The 22,688-nt window shown below is 55.4% G+C and overlaps 1 protein-coding gene across 1 annotated transcript in view; it reads right to left on the reverse strand.

Annotated features, from left to right (window-relative positions):
* BCR (BCR activator of RhoGEF and GTPase) overlaps positions 1–20,227 on the reverse strand; it is a 95,343-nt gene extending 75,116 nt beyond the window's left edge. The window contains exons 1-7 of the mRNA XM_044444399.1: positions 20,093–20,227; positions 7,292–7,396; positions 6,983–7,168; positions 5,044–5,151; positions 3,704–3,764; positions 2,432–2,484; positions 1,700–1,840 (exon numbers count right to left, since the gene is read on the reverse strand). Coding sequence (XP_044300334.1) covers positions 1,700–1,840; positions 2,432–2,484; positions 3,704–3,764; positions 5,044–5,151; positions 6,983–7,168; positions 7,292–7,396; positions 20,093–20,197 — 759 coding nt within the window. The 5' untranslated portion in view covers positions 20,198–20,227. The remainder of the gene's footprint in view (positions 1–1,699; positions 1,841–2,431; positions 2,485–3,703; positions 3,765–5,043; positions 5,152–6,982; positions 7,169–7,291; positions 7,397–20,092) is intronic.
* Between the last annotated feature and the right edge of the window lie 2,461 nt (positions 20,228–22,688).

The raw sequence follows: 22,688 nt of genomic DNA on the forward strand, positions 1-22,688 counted from the left end.
CCCAAGAGACGACTCTACACATGGACATCACCAGACGGTCAACCAGTTGGTGTGAGCTTAAGTGGACTCCGGGAGATGGTGGAGGACAGGAAGGCCTGGAGGAATGTTGTCCATGGGGTCGCGATGGGTTGGACACAACTTCGCGACTAACAACTCCAACAACAACCGGATGTTTGGTGTGTGTGACCAAGAGGCAGTCAGAAAAGTATTTCAAACACCTTGACGCGTGGTCCTGCTGATGGAAGCACTGGCGGCCCTCTTCCTCCAGACCCAGTGGCGGCCTGGGCAACTCCACTGAGCATCCCCCAGCAGTGGCCATTCAGCCAGTCCCAGGCAGGGCTGGCAGTTCAGAGAAGGCCATGCATCGAACTAAGAGAGACTCTGAACAGGGCCCGGATGAACCCTTTTGAAATCTGTCCCTCCCAGACACGCAGACTTCCTCTCGTGCGCAGCCTCATCGTGCCACATGAGCCATGCCACCAGTCCGCGGATGCCCTGGCCCGGCTGCACGACCAGCAGCACTTCCTGCCAGAGGCGGCTGGGAGGAGGCTGCTGCAAGGGTGCGCACCATGCGACGCTGCTCACTTGCTCCTGCAAGGCACAGCCACAGCACGGAAGAGCCACGCAGAATGCCTGGCGCCTTTTGCAGCAGCCGACTTCTCCAGCGGAGGAGCCCCTCTGTGGGGCTCTGTGCTTGGTGAGTGCCCCACAGAGCCCAGGTGCCCTCACCAGGAACTCGGAAGCTGGGTAGAGCGGGCTGGAGTCTGGCAGCTGAGCCCAGGGATCGAACTGAGTCCCACCCCCAAGCGGATTCCTGGCGCATCCCTAGAACTGACGGTGGAGGAGAGCAAAGGCACCCTGCTACCTCCTGGGCCCAACAGGCACCACCAAGAAGCCACTGGCCAGACACAGCACCAGCCACAGTCAACCCAGGCATGACATTCAGCCTCTGGGGCCTTCCTCCAAGCACCTTCCCCACGGGAGGCTCACAGGGTGGAAACACAGGGTGGCCTTTCCTGAAGTGGCCCCCCCTCTTTGGAATAGCCTCCCTGCTGTGGCCCACCTGGCACCAGGTCTGCCTTCTTTTCAGGGCCAGGCCAAGACAGCCCTCCTTGTGGAGGCCTCAGGGGAGCCCCTTGGTTTTTCAAGGGCCTGGGGAGAAATGATTCCTTTTCTTTGCTGGGCCTTTTTACTGATTTTTTGCAACTTTAAGCAATTCTAAATTGATTTTAACATTGCTGCTTTTATAGTATTTTATTGTTTTGCTTTATACACTGTTGTAAACTGCCCAGATTGCTTCAGCTACAGTGGAGAAATGGGATTGCTCCTGACACTGCCGCTACCGCAGCAGGCGAGCTCCGCAGCCATCCTGCGAGGACCTGCCAGTGACAGGCGCTTGGGGACAGGAGCCCACTGCCCACGAGGGTAGCACCTCGCCCCCAAGACTCACCCGACGCACTGCCAGGCGGCGCGGCGCGGCACGGCACGGCACGGCGGCCTGAGCATCACAGCATGCAGTGGATCGCCCTTCAGGCTCCCTCCGCCGTGAACAGGTTGGAGGGCTTTGGCCGCGGGCTGGAGCAGAAGCGCCGCAGCCAGTGAGTCGACACAGGGCAAGTGGGGCTGCCGGCGCTGCACACTCCCATGCACGCATCCATGCGCACAAATCACATGCGCTGCGAGCCCCAGCAGCACATACCTCTCCTCGCTGGACCGTCATGGATTGTCTCCTGGGCGTGATCTCCTCATTGATGCTGGACAAGAAGTTCTGGGAGATGCGGAGGGCGTCCTGCAGGAGCAGGCAGTCAGGGTGGCTTGGCGGCGTGTGCTTCAGCAAATCCTGCACCAGCAGAAGGGAGCACAGCAAAGGCAAAGCTCAGGAGGGCAGCGGCTGCCGGCCCTGTCGCACCCGCCCCCCCACGTAGGCAAGCCCCCCACCCCGAGGGCGGCACCAGTGCGCCGAGCGGCCCAGCGCGGCCTCGCGTGGGACTCGGGCTGCTGCTGCACGTGCCCCGCCTCTTCCGCAGCCCTCCGGCCTGCCGCCTCCTGCTCTGCCTGTGACCAGCTGCAACCCCCAGGCCCTTTCCACATGCACTGCCCCCAGCGAGGGCCGGAGTCCAGGCCGCGCAAGTCCCAGGACCGTGCTCTAAACCGTGACACCACCCCGGCTCGCTATGCGGCCCAAATGTGCAACTGCACAAGCCCACTTCAGAAATGGCCATCCTGGGGATCAGGAGGACTGTAGAAGGCAATTCCCCTAAGGAAGGGCCACTCAGTGGGAATAACGGATCTGTTTGTACACGACTGCTTCTTGCATATTTTTCCAAGTATTTTGACCCCCTTGGCTCTTCCTGTTGTGCACAAACATCTCGGCCACCGGATGCCTCCCAGCCTGCCCACCGAGGCGCCGCACTGGCCCTGCGCAACTTACGTGGAGCACAAGCGTGCTGCGCGTGACGCGGTCCACGGGCTTGTAGAGGAGCGCTGCAGAGAGCAAAGACGGGGGGAAGTCACGCGACTGCCGCGGGGAGGCAGCGGGCCTTCGGGGGCGAAAGAGCCCGCAACTGCAGGGACTCCCCCAGGGCGGCCTGCAAGCCAGCTGAGCAGCCCCAGAGGGCCCCTTCCGACCTCTGCGTGCAGCAGAGCGCATGGCCACAGGCCCCCACTCAGGCCGCAGCACAGCGGGAGGTGGGGAGCACAGATCCTCTGCTCGGGGGATCCCGAGCACTCTGGCCCAACTGCTGAGACTGGCAGCCAAAACGAAAGCGCCACCCCAGCGCCTAACCCGGCGGGGGGGGGGCGTGACACAACAACCCGGCATGTAGAAGGACTTTGAGGGGACAGTATTTTGACCAACAAGCCACCCTGGCACCCCACAGCTTGTTCTGGGGTTGTCCAACCCACCACGAGCCAGTGGCATGCCTGCTCCCGGCCCAGGCCCACAAGTTCACTGCGTCTGGCAGGGTCCGGCTAGCAGGCTGCTTGGCACGGGTGGCAACGCCCGTTCTAGTCACCATGCCCCCCACACCTGTGGCAGCCCTCTGCTGCAGCTGCTGCGACACACGTGCTCAAAACAGAAGCACAAGAATGGGGACTGCGAGAGAGCGCCTTTCATTCTGGAGCAGCTGAAGATACAGAGAAGAGCTGGGCGACTGGAGGACACTGGGCACTGCTGTGCTTCCTTCCCCCTTCGCCGCTTCCCCACTGCACTGACCAGCGCTTTTAATCTGACAGCTGGCAAGGCGGCCCTGGCAACAGCGAGCGGGCACGGGCTTGTTTCCTGCTCCCTTTGACAGCTGAAACTGACAAGGAAACTGACCAGGCAAGACTGAACATACCAAATGCCCAACAAACATTAAAGAAAATAAAATTGCAAACACAAATGTACAATTTTCTGGGTTAAAAACACCACGGCCCCACTTGTATTTCTCCAAAGGAAAAAGGGCAGCCTTTGGAGTGGGAAGCTGGAGACAGGTCAGCTTCTAGCCCCGAGGACTCGAGATGCCCCTAGTGGGCGAGGGAGGAACACGGGGAGGGCACCCTGCATTATGTGCTCGTGGGTTTTCCACCAAAGGATCCATGCTACGTAGCTTCTCTCCGGGGAGATGCCTGCACAACAGGGGTGCCTGTAGTCCCCTCAGAGGAGCAAGAGTCTGTGGCTGAGCCAGCAACCCAGTTCCAAATCCAGGAGTTCCTTACTCACTTTCCAAAGAGTATTTCGTCATCTGGTCTTTGGAATCCCTGGTGCTCCTCGCTTTGAGATTCTACAAAAGGGAGGAAAAAAATGACTTGCAGTTCACAGTCTGCCAAGTGTCGCACGGAACTACAAACTGCTCCCCACGGGACTTAAGTGCACGCCTTGGTTACGTACAAAGAACATGCCACATCCGGACGTGCCACACGCTTGGGAAACAGCAGCCCAGCAGCCCAGCCCCTGCTTGGTTGCATTACAGCGGCCTTTCCTGAGGGCACAGACCGTGCCTCAGCCTTACAGCCCCCTCACCCAGCAGCCCTCCAGCTGGGGGAGCAGAGCCTTCCACTGAAGGGCGGGAGGCTGTCCATACTGGGCCTCCCCTCTGCGATTTGGGCTTGCCCATGATCAGGCGGGTTTCCCTGCAGAGGAGGCGAGAGGCCGAGGCAGCTGGAGACAGCCTGCTTGGGGGCACAGGGAGGAGTGTCCACTGCCACATGCTCCCCTTGCGTCCCCGAGAAAAGGGCACCCGTGTCACCCGCCTGTGCTGGGGGAGGGGCTCAGCCCGGGATGCAGCTGGGGGAGCTCCACATGCTGAGGACTTCTGGAGAGGAGTCGGGGAGCGGCCAGCTCAGCTGCAAGGCAGATGCGGCCCCTGGGGATGACCCTGACAAAGTTCGTGCATGGGTGAGCAGCACTCCCCGTATGGCTTCGCTCATCCCACTACGATGGCCGAGAAAAAGAAGGACCTGGGGAGGCTCAGCGGGGAAGGCAAGTCCATGTCAGCCCCCGCTCTTCTGACCCTGCAAGGCCACCCTGAGCCACGCAGGTCGGATCTGACATGGGCCTGTGGTGGCTCCCCCGGGCAGGTCTGCCACAGATCCAGCTCCCCCGCCAGTGCTACAGGGACGGGTGGCCACAGCAGCAGCTCGCCGGGCTGCCAGAGTTGCAGGAAGCGGCATCAGGGAGGAGGGGAAGGAAGGGCCCAGAGCAGGGCCACGTGGTTCTCGGCCCCAGGGCCACCGGGGCCCCAGGGCCACCGGCAAGAAGCAGAAGGCGCCATCCCACCCCGGGTGGCTGACACTTGGATGGTCCTGCACGGAGAGGTGGTGGCCATGCCGGGCCCTCCTCGCGGATCCCGCACGGCACTCTGCTGAGGCGGCAGCAAGAGGAAGGGGGGCCTCAGCACCACGCACAGAGCAGACGTGGCCCGGGGAAGGCCCCGGCAGGCCCTGCGGGGACCAGCACCCGAGCCCACGGCCACTGGGGGAGGCAGGGGACCGCATGGCACCCCGGGCTCTGCTGGACACCCCCGTCCATCTGGCCACCCTGCCCACACCCCCGGAAGTTACCTCGGAGATTTCCGCAAACTGAGCGTTGGCCTGGCAACACTTCTCTGCTGTCTCCATGGCAACCTCGTAGTTGTCCACAAAGGCCCGGTACACGCCCAGCTGGCTGGCCTGCAGGAAGCAAATGTGAGCGCGCCAGGAACCCCAGATGGGGGCCCTTTGCGGTTCTGCTGCGTGTGTGAGTGCAGGACATGAGGACAGCCCTGCCGGATCAGGCCGGCGGTCCGTGCGCACGGTGGCGGACCCGCTGCCCACAGGACCCCTCCGGCAGGACGGTGCGAGGCCGCGCAACGGGTGCCGCAGGAGGCCGCCTCTGGGCAGGGAGGAAGCACCGAGCCCGCAAGGCCGCCCGCCCCGGATGGCCTCCTCCCTCCCTCGCGAGTCCGTCCGGTCCCGTTCTGAGGCCGTCCAGACTGGCGGCCAGCACCATTTCCCGTGGCAGCGGATCCCACAGTTGAACTATGTGCTGTGCAAGGGCGTCCCTCCTTTTATCTGTCCTAAGCCTCCCAGCAGGGAGCTTTGTGCGGTGACCCCGGGTTCAAGTGGTAGGGGAGAGGGCGAGAAAGGCCTCCTGCGCTGCTCCAAACCCTTCTGGCTCGGCTCCCCTTTCGCCTTCCCTCTGAGCCGACAGCCCCACGGGGGAGCTGCTCCAGCCTCCCCCCCCCCCCCGATCATTTCTGTTGCCCTTCGCTGCACTTTCTCCGACTCAGCGATGTCCTCTCTCACGTAAGGCAGCCAGAACTGAACACAATAATCCAGGTGTGGTCACACCAAAAGGGAAGCAGGATTTTGGCAGTTCTGTTTTCCATTCCCTTCCTCATGTACCGTCTTCACAGCAGCCTGAGCAATTGACCAACATTTTCCTCATGCTGTCCCAGTGGAGTGCTTGAAGTTGGAATGTCCCATCAGTGCGTGCTTGAAGCTGGGATGTTTTTGCCCCTCGATGCGTTACTCTGCACTTGCTTTTTTTGAAGTCCATTTGCCTTTTTGGCGCCCATCCCCCCCAGCTTGAAGGGACCCTTTGGTGCTCCTCACCATCCCTTTTGCCTTTAGCAGCCCTCAAAAGTTTAGTGCCCTCAGCAAACTCGGCCACTTTGCTGCTTGCTCCCAAGTCCAGATCATTTCTGGACAGGCTGAGCAGCGCTGATCTCTGCACAGGGCCCTGGGGCTCCCCTGGAAGGAGCTGCCACTTGTGCCCACACCCTGCCACTCGCTGGGCACAAGGCTCTGCTGCAGCTGAAAGGGAAAGGCAGAAAGGAGTGCAGGCGACGGGCAGCAAGCCCGAGGACCTGAGGAGAACGAGGCGGCCTCTCCGGCAAGCCAGAGCAGCCGGGAGGACGAGGCCACCGGCCTTCCACAGAAGGGGCCTTCCGGCTTACTCCTTTTTCCAAACAGCCGCCTATGCATCTCTGCCTCCCAATCACTACCCTGAGATCACTGGGAGAAGCACACGCTATTTTTCCGAAAGGAACGTGAGCACGGTCCTATTTGCAAACTCCAACCACGCTTGAGCTCTGCCGACGCACCGGGCCAGCCGGGCAGGGGCTGCCGACGCACCGGGCCAGCCGGGCAGGGGCTGCCGACACACCGGGCCAGCCGGGCAGGGGCTTCTGAGGAACAGATGAGCCCTGCCCAACCAAGAAAGGGCTCGCCTCTCAATCCACCCGCAAACCTCAGACCAGCCCAAAGCAACAGGCTAAAGGGGGCGGGGGCGGCCCGACCTCTGACCCCACTGCAACGCGGTGGGGGACACAATGCCCCAGCGGCCTCCTGGAGGCACGACGCCTGCCTGGCTCCCACCGCTCTGGAGGAGCGAAGGTGCTCGCCGCTCGCCGCACAGTCCCACCACAGGCATGGCCATCCCCACCCTCCCGCCCGGGGCACGTCCCCCGGCGGCTCCTCCTGGAAGCCTCTGCAACTCGCCCTGCACAGTCCAGCTCACCAGCTTCTGGAAAAGGTCCCCCACACGCTGCTGGTGGCTCCACTGCTGGACACGCGGGCAGAGCCGGTCGTAGAACTCCTTGTGGATCTCGAAAAGCTCTGGCACTTTGAAGAAGATGGTCTCGATCTGCTGGCTCGTCAGCACTGGCTGGGAGGTGGTGGCAGCGGCTTTCAGAGGCTTCATGGGCTGCAGGGCAGAAGCAGCAGAGGGCTCGGGAAGGCGGCCTCCCGCCGGCGGCAGGCCTTCCTGCCTGCCCTGGGGAGCATATACATCCTCGGCTGGCCCGCCCGCACCCACTACAGTCCTTACCAGCAGCAGAGCCTCCAGGTGGCTTAAATACGTTTCTTCACTGGCCAGGATCCCTGACAGGACCCACTTCCTCATCTCCAAGCCCTTCTCCAAGTCCGGCTCGCCCTAGGGAAAGCGAAAGAGCAAAGAGACATGGGGAGGCAAGGGAATCGAGTGCCAGGCTAGGCCCCGCTGTGATGCTGCTGAAGGCTTCAGAGCACGCACAGAGGGCCACAGAGGCCTGCTGGGGTGGCAGAGAAGGGCTCACCCAGGAACAGGTGAGCTGCACAGAGCTGGGGAACAGCATGTGGGCGGGAAGCAGGCTGGTTCACGCGTGACTTTGGGCAGCCACACTTGGACTGCACTTCTCTAGCAACCTTCTCGGACGGACGGACGGACAGACAGAGACACCATCAGACCAAGAGCAGAAGTAGAAAGCAAGAGAAAAACCAAGCATCAACATCCCACGGGAGCAGCCTCTGCGACATCTGTGCCACCTCCTTGCTGGGCAGGCATCATCTTTCCACAGCCTGCGCCAGCTGCAGCCCCACATGGAGGTCCCGGGGCCAGCTGGCCAGCACGTGTTGGGTGCGGTATCGGCCAGCACCCTGGGCCTGACTCCTGGGTCCTGCTTTGCCCTCCACAGATACCCTTCCGCTCAACACACAGACAGATGCTCGGTTCCCCAAGTTATGCCCTGCCCATTTCAGGGAGGCTTCGACACCCCTGCACAGTTCTCTCGCTCAGCCTGCCCGATGTGCCTGCACTGCTGACCGCCCCCTCCCTCTCCACGGCAGACCATCCTGGCCTTTGCCCACCCCTTCAAGGACACCAGGCCCACCAGCACGCCCCTCCGTCTTGGGGCCATCCCCACCGGCCTGCACAGGGGAAGCAAAGGCCGCACCCCAAAGCTGGTCGGGGGGCAGAAGCCCCCACCCTCGGGGCAACAGGGCCTGAGGTGAAGTGGTGGGCTGCCCCACCAACAACTGCAGCTGCCAGCCAGTACTGCTCCGGGAGCCCGGCCTAGGGCTGGCCGCTGCCTGACACAGGCTGAGAGGCGAGAGCCCACAGGCAGCTCTGGAGAACTCTTGTCTTGTCTTGCCCTGCCCTTCTTCAGAGGAGGCCCCGTAGCCCCAGTTCCACACGCGTGGAACTTTGTCTGGCGCGCCCCTTCTCACGGGCTCCTGGCACCCGCTGGAGTGGGGCAAGTGGCAACTGGAAGAAGCCACTGTGCCCTGCACAGGCCACCTAAACGGTGGGTCAAGAGCTGCAGGTGCCACCCAAAGCTGCGGGGTGGCCTCTCAGGCCTCGGGGGTGATCCCCGAGGGCAGGCTGGGGGCTCTCGTTGACTCGTTCTAACAGACAGAAGGGGCTCTCCTGCTGCGTGAATCGATTGCGGGCAGCAAGGAAAAGGACGGGAGCCGCGGCAGGAAAGCCCTGGCACTGTGAATGGAAGGCGCCATCACCGGGAGACCCCCCGCCACAGCCTTCTGTGTGGGGGGAGCGGGGGGGCAGACTGCGTGCCGGGAGCCTTGTCCGGAAGCGGCCTGAGCACAAGGGATACAGAGGTCAGGCTCCATCCAAAACCCTGCCAAAGGGGGCTGCAGCGTCCACCGCTGCCCTGCCGCAGGATGCGTGCAAGCCGGGGGAGGCAGTGCCGGGCCACCTTGCTGGCTCTTGCTCGCCTGCTCACACGTGGGGACCAGAACCCCGGCAGGGCACTCAGGAGTGCCCTGGACCGAGTCCTTGCTTGCGTGGCTGCTTCCGTGGCATGTCCAGAGTGGAGCTGCCAGCCAGGCGGGGAGACGAGCTGCCAGCACCTGGCCACAGCAGGTAGGTTGGCAGGCAGGCGGGCAGGCAGGTGGGAGGCCAGCCACCTGCCCCACAGGGCCCGCGTCTTCCAAGGTGGTGGCTGCACGATGTGCCGCTGAGGCCTCTTCTCGGGCCGAGCTGAGCAGGAATGTGCCTCGGCAGCGCCAGCCAGCCCTGCTTCATGTGGCGAAAACAGTCACTGCTATTCATAAGTGCTCAGTGGGGTACGTGCCAACATTCACTTGGGAAGGGCTTCTGCTCTCAGGCACAGCCATCGGAAAAGCGGAGGAGGAGGGTAGGAACAGCCGCTCAACAAGACCTTGGAGGGAGGCAAAGGGACCGGCAGAGGGCAGAGGGGCCATGGCGACCGGGGCTGCCAGTGTTTGGCGAGCGCTGCGTGAGGGCCCCGTGCTCCCCAGCCCAGGCACATGCACCTGCCCCGACAGAAGCCCAGTGGAACCACAGACACCAGTTTCAGCAAGCCGCCTCCCACCAAAGTTGCCAGCTCCGGGTTCCAGTCACTCCCCAAAGGCACCAAAAGAGGTGGAGACGTGGCTGCCCCCGTGTACTCCCCTCCCCCCTGCCAGCCATGAGTCCCTGGGTCTTGGACAGGGAAGTGCTGTGTGTGCAGGGGCGGGCGAGGACGCAGAGCTGAACAGGCTGGGCGTGGAGGAGGCGGGGGCCAGAAGCAGAAGGGCCTGCTCGGGGGTCTCCCAGGCTGCACCAGAAGCGATCTGAGGGGTGCCATCAACACAGACATGGAAAGAGTGAGTGAGATGAACCCCACTTGCGGCCATGCCACTTGCTCTGAAAGGACTTCTCCATCTCTCTCTGGACATAATCCAAGATGTAACTTGCAAATCCTTCATCATTAGACTGTCTCCCTCAGAGACAAGGTCTCCCAGTTGACAGCAGCAAGGCCTTTCCCACAGTGGCCCCCTCCCTAGAATGGGCACAGCCTCCCCAATGTCAAGACCAAGGTAGCTTGAGGGCTCCCTCTGCTGGCTAAGGGCTGGTGGAGCAGCCCTGGTAGTTGCAGGATTCTGACCTCAGCCCACTGCAGCTGCCAGGGCTCTCATGAGTCCACCTGGGGAGCCCTGGAGAAGAGCTATAGAAGAACCAGCTCTTCCCCTCAGAAGGTGCCTCAGCAACAAAGGCCTCCTGTTGTTGGCGCAGCCCTTCCTGGTCTGCTAGACCTGGAACTCCATGCCTGCGTCCTTCATTCCTCCTGCCTGCGTCCCTGCGTCCTGCTTGCACCTCTTCTCTCCCTGACTGGTCGGCCTTCCTCCGTTCTCCGACCCTTGGCTCACTTTGGACTATGCTACCTGTCTCTACGGACTTGCCTAGGATATCAACCTCCAGCTTGACCTTGGACTGTGTACTGGACTTGCTCTTGCCACGCCCTGCCTGCCTGGGTCCCGGTGCCTAAACCCTGTTAGTCAGCTGCCCTCGCCCTGGACGCTCATGCCTGGCTGTTTCCAGGAGAGGTGTCAGCAAAGCTGCAGAACTTTCCCTGACCTCTAAGCCTTCAGAAATGCTGAGGGAGTGGCGGCTCTTCTCCTTTCCGGCCACTGGCCAGAGCCAGGGCTTCCGGTTGTGCTTTCCCCACCAGCCTCCTCTGGCTGCCTTGCCATGGTTTGTTACCTTTTGGAAATGGTGGTGCCCCTTCCAACCTCTAAGCTGTCTTGACAGTCACTGAGTGGAATAATAGGGCACAGAAACAAGGCCAAGCTGTTGTCACTCAACGTGGGCCTCAGTGATATGCCAGGCTCAAGGGGGGCCACCTCCAGCCACGGCGAAAAGGTTGAGGCCCCACGGCAGCCCCAGATCACTGCCAGCTCCATTTGTGCCTGGCAGCTTTGCTTTGGCTGCATCACACGCTGCATTCTTGCTACTCTTGGCTGCCAGTTTTGCTTCCTTTTTATTTGTGTATCAATCACGCATAGATAGAAAGTGAGTTTGTCCTATGTTATTTCTTTACATGTATGCTACAAAGACAAAGTCAAGTTTTCTTACCTATAAATGTCGTTCTTTGAGTGGTCATCTGTGCATTCGCACATATGGGCTCTTTCCACATGCGGGGAGCAGTTTTTTAGGATGATTCCAAAGCTGATTAATTAGTATTTGGCAGGAGCTCAGCCCCTAGCGTGGCGAGTGTGAGGGCAGGGCTCCCACTGAGGCCTGAGTTCAAGCTGAGACCGCTATCCTCATTGCATCATTGACACAGAATAACCCATGTGCCATGACAGAGATGGGATGGCAGGTGGGTATTTGTGAATGCACAGAAGACCACGCGAAGAACAACAGCTACAGGAAAGGAAACCTGTCTTTACTCTTCGTGGTCTCTGTGCATCACACATATGGGCAACTGGCAAGCTTTCCTCAGGAGGAAGGTGGTGTTGCTGAGTAAAGTAATGCAGAGAGGACGGATCTGCTGAAGGCGCAGTCCTCTCTCGATTTGACATTGAGGCGGAAGTGTCTAACGCAGGTCGACGGATTCGCCCATGCTGCCACCTTACAGAGCTCAGTCAGGGACACTCCAGCATAGTGAGCAGGGGAGGTGGATGCAGTTCTAGTCCAGTGAGCTTTGACAGGTCCAGGAAGCTGAAGGCCAGAGAGGTCATAGGCCAAGCATATAGTATGGACGATCCACTTAAGAGAGCCTCTGAGGAGATACTGGGCTTCCTCTGCATGGTTCACGACAGAGAACAAACAGCCTTTGAGTGTGCCTGAAAGACTCGTTTCTTGATTTATAAAAGGCAAGAGCCCTTCTGACATCCAGGGAATGTAGAGTGGTCTCTATAGGAGTAGACAGATTCTGGGAGAACATGGGCAGAATTATTGGCTCACTGATATGACGCAGACATCAGACCTAGAATGCGTTGGATCGTTGGCAAAGAGGTGTCCATCAGGGATGCGACCTCTCTGGACATGGTGAACAGTCTGTTGTGGGAGAAGACAGCTTTTGACGGTATGGACTTGAGTCTGGATCCGATGAATTTGACTGAGAAGAAGAAAGGTGAGATTTCGTTGTATTGATGTAAAGCCCCAAACTGGAAAGGAGGGAACAAGTGAACTGTGTCACTTTTAGGGAGGCTTCACATGAGGGAGCTACTATAAGGCAGTCATCAAGGTAAGGAGATACACATGAACGCCACAGAGACGGAGATATAGACACACCACCGACATACGGGGTGCTGTTGCTAACTCAAAGGGGTAGACTGTAAATTGGAAATTTCTGTTATTTATCTGGAAGCAGAGGAAGCATCTATAGCAGGGGTCGGCAACCCGTGGCTTCAGAGCTGCATGTGGCTCTTGAACCCCTCTGCTGCTGTTGCTCAAAACACGCCAGCACAGCCGCTGATCTGCTCAAAGCTAGTAAATCAGCTAGTCAAGTAAATCACTACATTCCTCTGCTAAACAAGCTTCCTGCAGCTCTCATGTTACTTTGATTACTCATGATTCTCTTTGTCCCAATGTAATCTCCTTCATCTGAATGTTAAAAGCTGTGCTTGGGACCCCTCACAATTCACAGCACTTGACTGTTTATCTGCTAATCAGTCACTAAACAAACACACCTGTAACTCCCCATAGGCCAACCATGGATAGATCGAAAAGTTTCTGAAGAAAACCGAACGTTTAATGATATGTGGGTAGATTCATTTGCTTTTACTGCTGACGAACTTATGGGGTTTGCTGTTTAATGCATGCAGCCCTTTAGCACTGACTTTGACTCTTCAGGAAACTGTTCTCCTATTCAAAATATATGCAAGGAGTCCTACTAGTTTATAATGTAAGATTAAAAATAACAGTTTTTAGTGACTGAACAAGAGCTGCAGCTAAATCATAATGAAGCTATACATAGCATTAAGGTAAAAAAATGATATATGCAGTGTTATCTTCATTTTAGATGTCAAAAGGGGTTTGCGGCTCCCGGTGTTTTCTTTTGTGTGGGAAATGGGTCCAAATGGCTCTTTGAGTGTTAAAGGTTGCCAACCCCTGGTCTATAGGATTCCTCAATTGTAATATAAAGGTAGGCATCTTTTAGGTCAACCAATGTGAACCATACACTTTCAGAGTAGAGGAAGGATGAACTGGAGGGACACCATCCTAAAGTGCTTGGGTTGAATAAATTTATTAAGAGAGTGGAGGTCCATGACTGGATGAAGCCTCCATCTTTCTTTGGAACCATGAAAAACCTGGAGTAGAATCCAGGGGTTTGTGGTGGTGTGGTTCATTAGCTCCTTTATGAAACAGGGAGGAAATTTCCTGTTGAAGTGATGGTGATGCAGCAGTTTGTTTTGGTACCGTAAAACAAGGAAGTGTATGGAACTCAATACGGTATCCGAGGGCAATGACGGAAAGCACTCATGAGTCTAAGGTGATGGCAGCCTAAGTGTGGAGAAAGGGCTGGAGACAATGATTGAAAAGAGGAGAGCCAATATGAAATGTTTGCAGGAGTCACAGATGCCTCCTGGAATTCTCCAGGTACCTACGAGAAGGTTGGACCCATGTGAGGGGATCCTGGTGCCTAGGCTGGGTGGCCATACGCTGCCTTGGAGCAGTGGTGGCAGGAATCCTGGATTGCTATGTATAGGAGGATCTGTGACACTTACATGAAGCATTTTGCTTTTGGGGCATTGTTTGATTGAGCCCCATATGGCGTAAAGTGTTTCTGGCCTTCTGAATCGAGTCATGGAATAAGCCAGCACCATTGAATGGCATATCTTCAATCCATTCTTTGGCTTCACCTGACAAGCTGGAAGATCGAAGCCATGAGAAGCGGCAGAGACCTATTGCTCCTGTCATATTGCATGCGCCACCCTCAGCCTGGTGTCACACTGTGAGGATCTCCTGTCTGACCAAGTGAGTAGCCTCATTCTTGATCTCATTTGCCAGGTCTTGAGCATCTTTTGGTAGTGAGGAGCATAGGGATGCCATTCTATCCCAAAGCATAATATGATAAATGGCCATGGTAGCTTGGTAATTGGTCATTTTTAGAGAGAGAGCTGATGAGGAATAGAAGCGGCAACTGATAGGGTCAAGGTGCCTGCCTTCTTTGTTGGATGGAGTGGCGTGTTCCCTCCTGGAGTGCAACTGGGCAGACTCCACAATGATAGAGTTGGGCCAAGGATGTTGAAATAGGAATTTGGAGTCTTTATCTTGGACCCAATACATATTCTCAAGGCAGTGAGGTGGTGGGGCCACCAGTGCTGAGGATCTCCATTCATGATGGATCTCATCAAGCAGAGTTGGCAAAAGTGGAATAGTAACAAGTCTAACAGACTCCGTGTAAACAGCCTCAAAGACTGGGTCCTTGGATCTAGAAGGTTCTTGCCTAGGATTATGTCCTGGGCTGTGAGCCATCCAGAGGACTTGGGATGCAAAAAATCCAGTGTCCTCAAGTGGTCGGAACAGATCAGAGAAAGTTGTTGCAAGACCTGGTGGAATGTCGGACAGACAGTCAGGTGAGGATGCCATCGAGACTGAAGGATATTATCCTCATTAGGAGACATGTTCGGTTCTATCTGTCTGATGGCTGAGTAAAGGGAACAGATGTCGTCTATCCGTGAACCGTAATATAGTAGCAGGGTCTCGAGCAGGTTGTTGTAGTGCGCTGTGAGAACTAGGACTGGGTAAAGGATCATGGTCTGAGCCCGATGGACTCCAGTGCGAATCATAGAATAGTACAGTTGGAAGGGGCCATAAAGGCCATCAAGTCCAACCCCCTGTTGTTGCAGGACACCACGTTACACCATCCCACTCAAATGGCTGTCCAGGTTCTTTTTGAATGTCTCTGGTGTGGAAGAGCCTACCACCTCTCTAGGCAGCTGGTTCCAGTGTTGTATTCAAGCTTTTCCCTGATAATCCTGAATTTTGGTTGCCGCAACTTGAATTGATTATTCCATGTCCTACATTCTGGCATTAGCAAGAAGAGATCTTGACCTTCCTCTTTGTGACAGCCTTTGAGGTACTTATGGAGGGATATCATGTCCCCCCTCAATCTTCTCTTCTCAAGGCTGAACATGCCCAGTTCCCTCAGTCTCTCGTCATAGGGCAGTCCTTCCAAACCCTAGATCAATTTTGTTCCCCTCTGGTGGATCCTTTCTAATTTACCTGCATCTTTCTTAAATCTTGGTGCCCAGAACTGATCAAGTATTCCAGGTGAGGTTTGACTAGTGAGGAGTATATAGGAAATACTACTTCTCATGATTTGGAAGTTATACTTCTGTTAATGCATCCCAAATAGCGACTGCATTTTTGGCGGCTGCATCGCATTGTAGGCTCATGTTTAGCTAATTGCCCACAATTACTCCAAGATCTTTTTCTTGTTCAGTTATGTTGAGCCAAATATTCCCCATATTGTATCAATGTCTTTGGTTTGTTTGTTTTTTCTCTAGGTGGAGGACTTGGCACTTGTCCTTATTGAATTTCATTCTGTTGGTTTCAGCCCAGTGTTCAAGTTTATCAAGATCGCCCTGGATCTTCATTCTGTCTTCTAGGGTGTTTGCTATTCCACCCAATTCTGTATCATCTGCAGATTTGATTATCTTTCCTTGTACTTTCTCCTTTAAATGATTAATAAAGCTGTTGAAGAGCACTGGGCCCAGAACTCAATCCTGCAACACCCCACTCATTACCCCCATCCAATTTGAGAAGGTGCCATTGATGAGTACTCTTTGTGTCTGATTTAGCAGCCAATTTTGGACCCACCTAATAATTTTTCTCTCTAGTCCATTTTTGCTAATTTGCTTATCAGAATGTCATGGGCACTATGTCGAAAGCTTTGCTAAAGTCTAGGTAGATTATATCCACAGTGTTCCCTCTATGCATTTGGGAGGTTACCCAGTCAAAGAATGAGGTTAAATTAGTCTGACAGGATTTATTTTTGAAAAATCCATGCTGGCTTCTATTAATCACTTCATTTTCTTCAAGATACTTGCAGAAAATTTTTAAATAATTTGCTCCAGAATTTTTTCAGGGCTTGACGTCAGACTAACTGGTCTATAGTTCCGAGGTTCATCTTTGTTCCCCTTTTTGAAGGCAGGGACAACATTAGCCCTTCTCCAGTCGTCTGGCACTTTTTCTGTTTTCCAAGATTTACCAAAGATAATTGCCAGTGGTTCTGAGAGTTCCTCCGTTCGCTCTTGTATGACTCTGGAATGGAGTTCATTGGGCCCTGGAGATTTGAAAGTGTTTATTCCACCTAGGAATTCCTTGACCATTTGTCAGTCAATCTTGGGCTGCCATCTCTCACTTCCAGCTAGAACTTCCTCTTGATTGCAGATTTCCCTGTGGGGGAAGACTGAAGCACAGGACGAACTGAGAGTCTCTGCCTTTTCTTTGTCATTTGTTATCACTCTGCCATCCACTTTAAGTAGCTGGACACCCTTCTCTTTCTCATGTCTTCTACACTTTTTTCTTGATGGAATTGTTTGTAGTTGTGCTTGGAGAATCTTCTTTTTCAAGATTTCCCTTTCCTCTTAGACACCTTTCCCCTTAAGGGTGTGTTGCCATGGCACTTTGCTTATCATTTTTCTAAGTCTGTTAAGTTGTCCAGGATGCTAGTTGGCTCAAGAAAGCATCATGTTTAGCCTGTTGTCCAAGATCTTTTTCTTGTTCGGTTCTGTTGAGCCACACATTCCCCATCCTGTATCGATGCCTTTGCTTTCTTTTTCCTAGGTGGAGGACTAGGCACTTGTCCTTACTGAATTTCATTCTATTGGTTTCAGCCCAGCATTCAATTTTATCAAGATCACCCTGGATCTTCATTCTGTTTTCCAGGGTGTTTGCTATTCCGCCCAGTTTTGTATCATCTGTGAATTTGATTATCTTTCCTGCCAGCAAAAATCCCCATCGTTCCATGTAGAATTCAGAATCGAAATCCCCTTGGCGTCTTGGGGGAGATCGATGTTTCTTATGAGGAGTCTGAGCCAGGGGTGATCAAGAACACTGTCTAACACTCTGTTGATCAGGCTGGAGAAATATGCTTGGTACCGAGGGTGATGGAGAGGCTCGTCTCTGTACCAATGGGTGGTCTGGTTTAGGAAGCCGAACCGGTGACTCCCGAATTTCTCCTTCGGACACTGAAGTGCTTCTTGGAGGGTGAAATGGTTCTAGGGATTATCCTGGTTTTTTCTGGCTTCGGGGAGGCACCGCGTCTCCAGAATATGGGAGGCCACTAGGTGCCGATGACTCAAGAGTGTTTGGGTGCTTTTAGCCCTCCCCTTCTCTTTAACAAGGGTGAGCAATTTTGGTGGCTTTTCTTTCTTTTCTGCTTTTTTTTTGTTTTTGTTTCACCACCTTAGGTATTTTTGCTGGTGGAGGAACTGGCGAGTCATCCGGGTTGTGAGCTGAAGCCCAGTGAATGGCTGAGGGTCTTCAGCGTGTAAGGTGCAGCTCCAAAGTTCTGCCTTTGAACCGTCAGCCCGATGTTTCCTTGTCTGCTTCATAAAAGCTTGGCAATGACAACAAGACTAAACAGCATGTCACTCTCCCAAGCAGAAAAGATGAAGGGAGCGAGCGTCAGTCGGAGGGGTTTGCTACCACACGCAGTGCAGTTGCAAAGAGCGGCCTTAAGCGCCAACTTGTCTGGCTGACGAGGCATGACCAAAAGACCTCTGTGGTAACCACTGTAGCGTGTAATTAACTTCTTCTCTTTTCCCTTCCCTTTTCCTTCCTTGCTTTAAGCAATAGGGGAGAAGATGAGAGACACCTGACCCAGCAGGGGTTATCTCATGCAACTTGTGAGGTAAGTTGAAGACAAACTTCCTGATGCACTTCTGATGGCAGCTGAAGAAGAACTGAGGTCTCCCACCAAATATGAATTAATTAGCTTTGGAAGCTTCCGAAAAAACCACTCCATGCATGTGCGAAAAGCCCTATGTGTGCTGCACAGAGACCACGAAGAATAACTTTGGTTATTGGGGAATCTACCTATGTGATAAAAAGCTAACTGACTCATGGCTTTTGCCCTGTCTCCATGCTGGCCCCTCAAGAAAGCATGGGGGACAGGAATCATTCAGGGGCTCTACCAATCCTGGGGTGACTCACCTCCTGCCAACTACTGAGGAAGCCGAGGAGCCTCTCTTGCCGCAGCGCCCCCGGAGGCTCCCAGGAAACCTCCCGGGGTGCTGGGGGCGCTTCAGCGCATGGAAATGCTGCTTGCAAATTCCCTGCTGCTGCCCCATCACGGAGAATCGGGCTGCAGGGCAATCGGGAGCCTCACCACGTGCGAGCCGCTGCAGCAGAGGGAGCACACAGCCGGACGAGCCACGGAAGCGGTGCACTGCAGGGATGGCTTTGGGAACTGAGGCATGTGCAGAGGGCACCGAAGCTGAAAGAGCAGTTCAGCCCGGCTCTCCTTCACCGCTGAATGGCGAGGAGCGCTCAACCCGAAAGGGCGGGGTGGCAGTCTCCTCCCGCCGCTCCTCCACCTGCTAATGGGGGCAAAGGGCCGGCTCACAGGTGAAACGAGCACACTCCAGGCAGCACCCCGCCCCCGCCACTCACACGCTGAGCCCAGCAGGATCAGTCCACAGCCAAGGACTGGGCCCCGTCGGGCGCAGCCCCCCCCCAGACCCACAGGCACGAGGCGCCCCATGCGAGGCTTGCCGCGGAGCCCCCATCTGTACCGAGCCAAGGTACACATGCGCACGCACATGTGAGAGAGGGCGGGGTTTAGAGAAAGAGTGCGCCACCTGGGAGGAGGTGGCCGGTGCCTCTGGGCCAGCGGAGACAAGCAGAACTGGGTCCCCACCCTGGAGGGACCCGAGTGCAAGCACTTGCCCTGACGGAGAACACAGCGAAAGGCCCTGAGCACCACAAACCCCAGAAGCGCAAGCTGTCGGAAGAGGGAGCGGCTCCAGCTCTTTAGGATATGGAGCTTTAATCCGAACAGCCAGCAAATCCCAATGATCCTGATGGCCACTGCCACCGCCTGTATCACTAAGCCTGCCCTGAGCACAGGGGGTCTCTCCCGCTGCCCCATCTCTCTGGCTACCTCAGCATTTCTGGCCAGGTTCACAGGATCACTGTCAACTGCTGTGGCTTTTCATACCATGGGGCCGTGGCACACGGCAAGCAACTTCTGCAACTTTTCAAGCAACAACTGAGTCTCCTCATGTCAGCCAAAATGAGTGCTGGTGAATTCTTGGCTGTCTTGGAGTGGTGGGTGGTCTCTTTAGTGCATCCACCACTCGGCTCACTAAGCCTGCCCTGAGCACAGGGGGTCTCTCCCGCTGCCCCATCTCTCTGGCTACCTCAGCATTTCTGGCCAGGTTCACAGGATCACTGTCAACTGCTGTGGCTTTTCATACCATGGGGCCGTGGCACACGGCAAGCAACTTCTGCAACTTTTCAAGCAACAACTGAGTCTCCTCATGTCAGCCAAAATGAGTGCTGGTGAATTCTTGGCTGTCTTGGAGTGGTGGGTGGTCTCTTTAGTGCATCCACCACTCGGCTTCAGCCCATGTAATAAGCTGCTGTTGCAGCCCCCACCCCATGGCTGAAGTAAACAGCCCTCTAGCCAGCTCTCTCTGCTCTGACACACACCACTCCCGACCATCTGTGACAATCGCCAGTAGAAACGCTCGGGGCAAAACGGTCTGCCTGGATTGGTTTATTCTGGAGTGAAGCACAGGAACGAGGAATGCCACGTCAGGCTGCGTCTCCCATAGCAGTGGAGGCCCACGTGTGGATCTCGGGGCACCGCTCCATCCTTGGGATGCAGAGAAAGGCCAGGCCGGGCCAGACTGGCCTCCCTCCCTCCTTCCAGCAAGGCCGGCAGCTCTGCCCATGAGGGGGCCTGTGCTGGAGCCCGGGGCTGATGGGTGCCTCCAGACAGAGCGCCAGTGTCCCAGCTGACCCACGGCAGCCGGCGTTCGCCTGTCCAGCACCTTCTGCAGAGCCTGGGACGGACAGGCTGCCCTGCAGCATCTTCCGGTGAGCAAGTCCCCACTGGGCAGCAAGCCCCTCGACTCCAGCCCTGTGCTTCCCCACTGCACTTACTGACTTGGCAGACTCCAGTGATCCCAAGGAAAGGGCATCTCGGCTGCCTCGGCACTTGGAGCCGAGGTGTGGGGAAGAGGAGGGTGAATCATCGATGTAGGGCATCAGGTCATGGTGCCGCTGCTGCTCGTCAGCTCTATCCGCATCATAGGTGTAAACAGGTGGAAGGACGTCTGTAAAGGAAACAAGCTGTGAGGAGTGCCCGAAAGCCTGCCCTCCACCCTGAAAGCCATCCTGCACAGACCGTGCAATACCCCTTTATTACAGACCCCTTTTCCTTAAGTCTTGTCTACTGGAGACCATCAAAACACCTCCCAAACAGGCCTTCAGAAAAAGGCAGGTTGCTTACCTGTAACTGTCATTCTTCGAGTGGCCATCTGTGCATTCACACATATGGATGCTGTGCCTGTGCAGTGCCTGTAGCCAGGAAGATTTGAAAGCTGAACAGTTTTGGTGGGAACTCCGCACCCCTCCCCTACACACAGTGTAAGAAGGCAGAGTGCCTGCCATTTCCTCTGTCTACTGAAGACCGACCGTTCACTCCCAAGCGGAAACAAAGAGCACTACACATCAAGTGTTAAAAGTGTATGTAAGACACACCAGGTAAGTATCTATGTACATGAAGATACACCCTACGGATCCGTAACCAAGTGGAACACGGTACCATAAAAACCCAGTCACCAACACCGAGTGGGGCCGGCAGGTGGGTTGTGTGAATGCACAGATGGCCACTCGAAGAACAACAGTTACAGGTGAGCAACCTGCCTTTCTTCACCGTGGCCTCTGTGCATCACACAAATGGGTGATTAGCAAGCTTGCCAGACCCGCAGGAAGGGTGGTGTCATCACTGAAGAACAGAAGAAAGGACTGTGAGACCAAAGGAGCACTCCTGTCTGGCACGCACATTGAGGTGGTAAGGTCTGGCCAACGTGCAAGGGGTAGTCCAAGTGGCCGCCTTGCAAATGTCATGGAGCAGAATTCCAGCGGAGGAAGCCGCGACGGCCTTCGTGGAATGGCCTCTGGGCATGACGGGAAAGTCTAGTTTAGAGAGCTGATAGGCCAGCTCAGTGGTCTGGACAATCCACTTCGAGAGTCTTTGGGACCCGATGGGGGACCCTTTGTCATGTTCGGAATCCTTGATGAAAAGGCGTCTGGTATAGTGAAAAGATTCTGTGTGAAATCTGTAGAAAGCAAGGCAGCACCAAACGCCAAGGGAATGTAGCAAGTGCTCTACGGGCATAGACGGAATAGGAAAAAAGGCTGGTAGATAATGTCCTGATTGACATGGAAGGGTGACATGACTTTTGGAAGGAATGCCAGATCAGTACACAGAACAACATTCTCCTTGTGGAAATTAAAATAAGGAGGGTCTATACGGAGCACACAGAGTTCACTGGCCCTCCTAGCTGATGTGATAGCAATGAGAAAGGCAGTCTTCCATGACAAGAGATGTAAACTGGTAGTCACCAAGGGCTCGAAAGGAGGTTTGGTGAGCGCTTGAAGAACAACAGAGAGGCTCCACATCAGAACAATTGACCTAATCAGTGGCTGGAGATTCTGTAATCCTCTAGGGAATTGCCAAATAAGGACGTTAGAGAATACCAATGAGCCTGCCACCGTAATGAGAGATTGCAGCAATATAAACTTTGGTGGATGAAGATTTCGGTCCAGTCTGGTGTAATGATAAAAGAAATTGAAGAATATTTTCAATAGAGGCTGAATGAGCAATAAAGTGGTTGGTTCCAGCAAAAGATGTGAAGCGTTTCCATTTAGCTGCATACAAGCGACGAGCTGTAGGTCTTAGAGCAGACTGGAGAATGAATTGAATATCAGGATGCAGAGCACTCGAATCCGATGGAGCATTCATCGGTATCGAGGAAGGGTGAACAGTTGTTTCCGGACACCACCGGGTCAGTGTCGAGATCGAGGGAGCCGTCAGTGCTGAGGGAGTAGTGTGACTTACCGAATAAGCCAGGCTGTTAGATTGAGCGAATGAAGGTCTGGGTGGCGTACCGCCCTGTTCTGTTGAGTTATGAGATGCGGTATGAGAGGCAGTCGCTGAAAGGTGTTGCCGGACAGATGGAGAACGGTAGGAAACCATGGCTGGCAAGGCCACCAGGGAGTGACAAGAATTCCCTGAGCCTCGCTGAAGGTGATGTTGGAGAGAATTCGTGATGAGTGGTATCAGAGCAGACGCATAAAAGAATGTGTTTGTCCATGGGATCATTAGAGCGTCCCCTCTCAAACCCGGACTGATGCCCACTCGGGAGAAATAGGCATCACAGACCGTATTTGTGTGAGTGGTGAAGAGGTCTATGTCCGGAGGGCCCCAGGTCTGAAAAAGGAGGGCCCCAGGCCTGACGATCCAACTCCCATTCGTGGGTCGTTGACATCAGCCTGCTGAGGACATCCACCTCCATGTTGTCAGTGCCAGCGAGGTGAACGGTGAGGAGGGTGATTTCCCTCAGAATGCACCAGTCCCAAAGTCTCAACGGTAGATGAGCCAGGGAAACAGACTTTGTTTCGCCCTGTTTGTTGATATAAAACACAGTCACAATGTTGTTGGAGGCTACTTGAATAACTTGGCCCCAAAGAG

This window comes from Varanus komodoensis, unplaced genomic scaffold (genome assembly GCF_004798865.1).
Source record: "Varanus komodoensis strain SLA01 unplaced genomic scaffold, ASM479886v1 scaffold44_3, whole genome shotgun sequence".
Lineage (NCBI taxonomy): Eukaryota > Metazoa > Chordata > Lepidosauria > Squamata > Varanidae > Varanus > Varanus komodoensis.